Source organism: Lactuca virosa, chromosome 8 (genome assembly GCF_052849685.1).
Source record: "Lactuca virosa cultivar CGN04683 chromosome 8, Lactuca_virosa_CGN04683_v6, whole genome shotgun sequence".
In the NCBI taxonomy this organism is placed as follows: domain Eukaryota; kingdom Viridiplantae; phylum Streptophyta; class Magnoliopsida; order Asterales; family Asteraceae; genus Lactuca; species Lactuca virosa.
Genome location: NC_136433.1, coordinates 226,205,307 through 226,213,190, shown reverse-complemented (window position 1 = coordinate 226,213,190; position 7,884 = coordinate 226,205,307). Strand labels below are relative to the sequence as shown.

The following is a 7,884-nucleotide window of genomic DNA, read 5'->3' as shown; positions in this document are numbered from 1 at the left end:
TTCCATAGATTGATTGCAAGTTCGCTACCACTAATAAAACTGAAATTGTTTTTGGTATTAGATAGCTATGACAAAACTGATAAGTGTGGTTTGGTGATTAGCATGTATACCTTTCATCGGTTAGTATGAGTAACACAAATGATTCCCCATTTGCTTTGGTGCAGTCCCTGATCTTTGATAAAACGCCAATGTAATCTGTTTAGTAGTAAATGGAACCGTGTAAGGAACAGGTATGTAATCGGATATATCAGTGTCATCATTACCTCGATAATATGGTGGTGTTTCTCCAAGCTGTATGAGATGTGACTTTGATACGAAGCGAAACCAGGTTTTAGGTATGGTTATTGTGTCTGGAATTGGTTCTATGACAGATTTGAGGCCAACATCAATATAGAACTCATTTTCAAGGAATTTTTTATACTTATCTAATTGAGGGCAGCTGTAATCTGATATGTTGTAACACTGTGAAACATTGAGAATGGACTCTATGTAACTCTGATTTGTTCGCTGTCCAAGAATTTGTATGACATCTGCCTGTAAAAACAGATTGTTATAAGATTAGATGAATGGAGTTCGTTACTGATGGTGCTAATAAGCTGACATTAGATGTGTTTTTATTACAAAACAGAGATATTTATAATTTACAGATTATGGCATATTATATATAAATGTACCATTTGTTAAAGACATGAGATGTTAACTGTTACGAAGATTCATTTCTTTAATATATATATTAATTAGGTGTTTTTATAAACATAAAAAAATCATTATTAATAATTTTGTTGCAACAACTTTTATTTGCAGTTTCTGTAAATAACTTACTTTTTCTTAAGAACATAGTTTTTAATATTTAAACAAAATGCAAAGTATAAAATTTAGAACCTGGTTTTATTGTAATATTTTTTGGTGAGTACTTACAAATTTTTCGACAGCTAGGTACCAAGTCTCATATTGCCGGACATCATGTTTCCATTTTCGTAGTATTCTAACTTGTAGGGGTCCTCCAATACCATCAATCTTCAGTTCTAAGATGCTCGTCATGACTTCTTTGTGTTTTCTAATACAAAGAAATATGTGAAAATCAGTGGTATATTCGGATGAGAATATGAAATTCTATAGATATGTAATTTATGCTGGAGCAGTCAACAGTAAAAAAAGATATCAAAAAGCGGTAAAGCTTTTTGGAAAAGAGTTCATGAAAGGTATGAGAGGCAGTGATACTATAGACCTCTCTTGAAGTAACTTTCGGCAGTAAATCTTTGAAGACAACGTTTTTGGTTTGATTGTCTTCCATTGTGTCATTGGTCTTTATTAGTATTTTTATGGAATCTGGTGATGTTGCTCGGGATAGTGCTACATAAAGTTGTCCGTGCGCAAAGACAGGCTGTGACAAATAGATGCCAATTCTACGGAGTGATTGTCCTTGACTCTTGTTGATAGTCATCGCGTAGCAAACTTTCACTGGAAACTGTGTTCATGAAAACATGAATGGCAAATCTGATGACGTGTGTATAAATTTTATGCGTGGTATATATGCACGTTTTCCAATGCAATTGCCGGTTATGATGGTTGCTTCAATAACGTTCGGTAACAATTGGGAGACAATGAGTCGGGTACCGTTACATAAACCTTCCCTCTGGTTTATATTTCTTAACAACATTATTGGACAATGTACTTTAACTGTAAGGTTGTGTGGTGGTATTCCTGGAAAGTTTAGTTGGTTTAGGTATTCAATTGGATACAACCCTTCCAAATCCGATGTGTGATTGCCATTTGGTTTCATGATGTATGTGCTATTGTATGTCCTGCCACTTGTTGTGACCATTTTTAAAATGTGAGCGTTTATGTCATCGGCTGTCTCATTTGTAGGAGAAACTATTGCTCTTACTGATAGGTGTGTGGCATTCGGGTTGTTAAGTATACCATCTCCATAAACAAAATCTATCAATGTTTGTAGAGAGTTTGGAGTGGCTGGTATAAGGAGTGAAGATGGAATTTGTACCCAACTTGAGTCCCGTGGGTCAAATTTGTCTGGTACACCTATGACTCTGTCTCCTATAGCTAGCAACCATGTGGCAAAGGCTGATGTGCACATTGAAGTTCGGGTCGTTATGTTAGAGGATTCTAGTCTCATGTTTGTATGTAAAATCTGAATTGTGAAATATGGCCATAGGTATGAACTTGGTAAAGTTAGTGCAATGATTTCCGAACGTGTACTATTTGGTACAACAGGAAGAGTTTGGCGGAAGTCACCACCAAGAAGCATCGATATGCCTCCAAATGGCTGCTGATCGCAATCGAGTACATCTCTAAGTGACCGGTCCAAAAATTCAAAGCACCTTCTGTCACTCATTGGCGCTTCATCCCAAATAATGAGTGTCATACGCTGCATAAGTTCACCAAGGAAGGTGCGTTTTTTTATATCACATGATTTTTTGTCTGTTAAGTCGATAGGTATCTTGAACCTTGAATGTGCAGTTGTTCCAGAAGGTAACAAAAGTGACGCAATTCCAGAAGCAGCAACAGCCAATACAATCTTTCTTATGGATTTGAAATAGGAAATGATGGTTGTCCATAAGAATGTCTTGCCAGTACCCCTGTGCCCATAAACAAACATTAGTATGTGTTTTTTGTTTTCTATGGAACTAACAACTGTGTTGTAGACTGATCGTTGGTCACCGTTTAGCTTTGGTAGCAGCTCATTGGGCTGGTTGAGGAGGCCTTCCTTGTCGTAACCCATTTCTTCCAGCAGGAGCCGATTTCGTAAAATACCAAAGACATCGGCTGATGGAACTGGAAGGCCAAAGTCTCCCATTGATTTAGATGGGACGGCGGAACGGAGGGTGTCATCTAAATCATGAAGTAGCTGTTGTTCAATTATGTCAGCACCTGAAGCAACACTCTTATCTGGTATTTGGGTTTTAAAGCTATATACGTAGTCATCTTTCATTTTATCACATGCAATTTCCCACAGTAAACGTGGATTGCTGACCTCACGGAAAAGCAGTATATGGCAAAAAAGTGATCTTAGCTGTGATGCGGTTGCCCAGATGGAAGCCTCTGTGAAACAGGTAAGCCATTCAATATCATCACCTATCAATCCAAGTGCACTGCAAGCAGCCCGGTAAGTTGGGTAAACAGTACCAGCTACAGTACGAAAATCTTCAAACGATGTACATCCCTTTTGCTGACAGAGGAGCATCCGTAAGTAAAATAATTCACCAGATGTAGGATGTACGAATACAAGCCGGCCTACTGTTTTTGATGACTCATAAATTCTTTGGCTCCATGACTTAGATGGCTTTTCCCATTTGTAAGATTTTGGATAGTCTAGGTATGTCAAATGATGACCTTTTGCATCCCTTGCATTGCTTTGAAACCACGCAAGTAGGGTAGTGATGGTGCTGTACGGATTTGATAGCACTTCGGGTATTGTGCTCTCTCCATTGAACACCAAATGTTGCATGTTTTATTCATGTATAGTTAGAATCTGAACAGCTTGGTGACGATGGTGTATATGGAAGTCTAAAATCCGCCATGTTGCTTCGTGTGGGCATATGTAGCGGCCATCCAAAAAGTTCTGCATCTCATTTATAGGACGAATATCTTCATTTTCGGACCTGTTATGAGCAGCAGCAGGTGTCGCAGCAGATGGTTCATTGGTTGATTCTGCCTTTTGGATAGTGTATCGTACGCGGTCAGCTCCTTTGGAAATATATTTAAATAGATACTTAATCATCATGTTCCAGCCGCAGTACTCGACATTGATGTGTGCACGGAAGCGGAAACAAAGCCTTTTGTTGTAGGGCACAACATATCCATTGTCTATAACCTGTCCATATTGGGTAGTATGGTGTGCAGCTGAGTTACGTTTATACCGTACATATCCGTCTGTGTCGAAGAATGTAGTGTGAAGAAAGGGCTTAGGGAAATGTTTACTACATTTACCATCTCTCATACATGGAGCTTTTTCGTTTAGCGGTCCACACGGGCCATGGATCATGCAGGTTGTTATCGTCTCGTACAATTCTGGCTCGTTAATTGGATCTGGCAACTCCGTTGTAATATATGTGTCAATATCGATTGCATTTTTTATTCTGTCTGAGCTGTTTACCCATAGTAAAGTATGACAATGGGGAAGACCTCTCTTCTGGAATTCAATAGTGTACAAATCTGCAATTATGAACAATTTTCCAAGCATTAACATTTAACAATTTTTTTTTCTAAGTGTCTAAGCATAAGTTGAAGTTGATATTGTAAGAGATAAGAAACTGAAAGCATACCAGATTTAGTGGAATATAGATAAAAAACTAATAATAAAAAAAATATATTAAAAAGTGGACATGTTCCAGCCAGATATGGAATCTAATGTAGCTCTGTTATAGTATGGTACAAAACTCACAGGTAGAGCGAAAAAAATAAAAAAAATTAAATTAAATTAAATAAAAAATAAAAACTGAAAATTATTACGTATGAATGAAGAGGCATGTTTGGATGCATCAACAGGTTCACTGGATTGAGTAATGTATGTGTTAAATAAAATGTTGATGAATCAGGACGGAACCTTATGAGACGATGCACTAAAAGTTTTTATGACAGGGAAATAACGAGAAAATTCAATTTCTAACAAATGATAAGAAAACAACATTAAAGAACACAGTTAAAAAAATAGTAAAAAATATGTTAACCATTCGTTACTAAAGTTGAAAGACAAATGGTAACATATGTACAAAGGGCTACATTTGGAAATGGTCATTAGTATCATTGATGTTTGCAAAGACGTATAGCCTATATGAATCAACCATTTGTTAGTAAGATCGAAACATAAGGACTAACATATCACATAACATCATATTTAAAACATATGTGAAAGGAAGACAAAATGGAAAACATACATGCTTCGACCTGACCAAATGTTTTGTCCTGTTTTAGAAACCGAACAAACTCATGAACTTTGATGTTGAAGACCCTAGCAATGATATCTGCTAGACTGTGGACATCTGTTTGCGAATGTGTATCCATGTAGCGTGTTATCTCTGGCCACTTCACGTTACATGTAAACGTGATAAAGTATTGTGGATTGTCATACACCCTACATATAGAAAGCGCATCTTGATAATGACTATACATGAAACGGGGACCGCCAGTAAATGATGCAGGTAAGAATACACGTTTGCCAACAACACTTGCCTCTTTGTCTCCCTTCGAAAGTGCGTCATAGAGGCCGCAAACATAATCAGACCGAAGATTACCTTGATGCTTAACAATGTAATCCAAACGACTTTCTTCTATACATGTGTATGCATCAACCAAATATTGTTGGAAGAGGCGAGATGAGTTTACAATAGGAGACCAGATATGCTGACGGGCATGGATATGATAGTCGTAATACATATTCACAGTAAGATTTTCAGCAGTTGTCCCTCTCCTGCTACCGATTTTCAAACGGGGCGACCAACCTTCTTCACCATATGGAAACAAAAGTGGGTATTGTAAAGGCATATAGCTTGGATGCATCTTACTAATACGTTGAGGCCGACCTGATTGCGAATGGACAATGATGTCATATGTTGTAGACGTTGTGTCATCACCACTTACTATACAACCCAAAGACCTGGGGGACGACAAATCATACCTACGGTCCGCAACATTGTTAAACAGTCGCACCAAATATGACTGTAAATTAGCCTCCTCAACTATTTGTTTTGTAGTCTTGAAGGTCCGCACATATTCGTTGTTAGCCCCCAAAAACTTTACCAGAAAGTTGACAATATTACAATCCAAATTCCTCTTTTTAGGACCATCAAAAACCTTGAATCTATTCTCTACTTCGTTCGCAGTATCGAAGAGGTAAAGCTGCAGAAACCTCGGACCCTTTGCAGGATCCGGAGAGAGGGACCCAATCTTGTGACTAATCTGACCAGATATTTTAAAAACATAAGGACCTCGGTTATCATTCACATCCTCATCTACGTTTTCCCCAAAAGAAGTCATGGAAAACATGCTATTATAAGTCCTAATATCGCTTAAAAAACTTGGATTTTGATACATGGTAACAAATTAGGGGGGGGGGGGGGGAACCTGGAAGGGTAAGGGAGGACCACACTTCCACCCCCACAACAATGACTATATCTCGGACGGGCAGCTGTAGATACATTAACGGCTCTCTCAATATACCAGAAGAACGCACCGCAGAACTCACATACCCAGCTACAGTCACCACAGTCGAAGTACTGGGGAAGAACAGATAATCGTTCAAAATGTGGACACCTGCGCCCCCCACTAACAAACGCAGCAACAGAGGACGAACCACTGTCGTCGGCTTTCCGCTTGGCCGGAACAGCCATCACAAAACAAACGGACCTCACAAAATAAACGCACCACACAGCGCCAACAGAGCAAAGAAAAATACGACAGTAGAATAAACAAACAAAAAATAACAGCACCAGATTACCTCAAACAGAAAGAACGAAGGAAAGAAGGAAGGATGCGGAGAAACGACGAAGAAGAAAGAACGATGTGGAAAGCAAAAAGCAAAAGAACGAGACTAATACATCTGGAAAGGATAAACATATATCTTTACCAATATATACATCTGGAAAGGATAAACATAAACCAACCATCAAAGCAATTAAAAAATATTATATACATATATCTTTACCAAGACAGCACAAACAACCAATGAAAGTAGAGGGACCAAACAAGACAAAAAAGAAAGATGTTAACTGTTATGAAGAATTATTTTTTTAATATATATTTCAAGGAACAGTACCCTGGTCACGGAACACTGTTCATAACTTTCATTTCCTTAATATATTTCCTTAATTTCTTTATTTCTTTAATATATATTTCTTTAATTCTTTAATATATATATATATATATATATATATATATATATATATATATATATATATATATTGAATAATAATTTCATTATATCTGTGCATAATATCTCGATTAAATATTATGTCAAAATAGGTTGTCTTTACATACCTGTTTATATACTTATATATTTTATGTTTTTATATATGTCAAATTTATATTATTTTACTTGATGAATTTATATTATTGTATTTCCCTTAGTTAAATATATATTTTGAATAAATATCTTTAATATAGAAATATATTTATATTACCAATAATTTGTATAATAATTAATAAAAGAATATTTGAAAATAATAGGGTGAATTACAACATTCGTCCCTTCTGAAAAAAAAAACACGTTCAATCTTTATTTTCAAAAATTAATTCGGATCGTACTTTATTTGATTTAAACTTGCATGTATCATCCCTCGTTAGTCTAAATCTGCGAAATTCATCATTTGCCTAACATAAAATGACTACATTATCCTTACTGTTTTATTTTGTATTTATAAGAAAAAAAAATTTTAACCCTTTATTTTTACATTTTTTAATAATTTCTAAACAATTAAGCCTATCATCCCAACCCCATTTACCTAGAAATACCAATAATTCTCCATTCACACTCTTCATTGTCCTTTACCCCCCCCCCCCCCCCCCCCCCCAAAAAAAAAAAAATTAAAATTCGGCCACCGGAGATACAACCACCACCGGAACTGCTTGACCGGTGCCGCTGACCACCACCTCACTTCCTTTCCTTGATTCATGTCGGAAATGTAGACTCAACTGCCTACGGACTCAACTACCCAATTTCTTGAAATTGACTATGGCTATTTTCGGATCTACAACTATCTCGCCAGAAAAAGAAAACGAGCGAAGGTGGTGAAGTGCAGGTCTGTAACCCTCATTGCAGCTCCGAAATTGACCGAAGGAGACCTTGTGACCATCGTCGACTGCCCCTTATCGATCCACAAAACCATATGGCGACCACGAACAACAACGATTTTTGGAACCCGACTTGCG

General features: G+C 37.0%; 2 protein-coding genes across 2 annotated transcripts; both read right to left on the bottom strand.

The window, feature by feature from the left end:
• Window positions 1-120: 120 nt before the first annotated feature.
• Window positions 121-3,466, bottom strand: LOC145131298 (uncharacterized). Its single transcript, XM_079066011.1, has 2 exons — window positions 1,676-3,466; window positions 121-534 (listed from the first exon to the last, which is right to left on the bottom strand). The coding sequence occupies exons 1-2, from the start codon at window positions 3,464-3,466 to the stop codon at window positions 121-123; spliced, it is 2,205 nt and encodes a 734-aa protein (XP_078922137.1).
• Window positions 3,467-3,469: 3 nt separating this feature from the next.
• Window positions 3,470-5,994, bottom strand: LOC145131297 (uncharacterized). Its single transcript, XM_079066010.1, has 2 exons — window positions 4,896-5,994; window positions 3,470-4,173 (listed from the first exon to the last, which is right to left on the bottom strand). Exons 1-2 carry the CDS (start codon window positions 5,992-5,994, stop codon window positions 3,470-3,472), a joined length of 1,803 nt encoding a protein of 600 aa, XP_078922136.1.
• Between the last annotated feature and the right edge of the window lie 1,890 nt (window positions 5,995-7,884).

What these genes read in the sequence shown, in the direction of transcription:
- LOC145131297 (XM_079066010.1), bottom strand. Translation starts at nt 5,994, where the DNA reads ATGACTTCTTTTGGGGAAAACGTAGATGAGGATGTGAATGATAACCGA. An exon ending in ATTTGGTCAGGTCGAAGCAT is followed by an intron (nt 4,174 to 4,895) that starts GTATGTTTTCCA and finishes TCATAATTGCAG; the next exon opens with ATTTGTACACTATTGAATTC.
- LOC145131298 (XM_079066011.1), bottom strand. Translation starts at nt 3,466, where the DNA reads ATGCAACATTTGGTGTTCAATGGAGAGAGCACAATACCCGAAGTGCTA. An exon ending in CACACAACCTTACAGTTAAA is followed by an intron (nt 535 to 1,675) that starts GTACATTGTCCA and finishes CTGTTTTTACAG; the next exon opens with GCAGATGTCATACAAATTCT.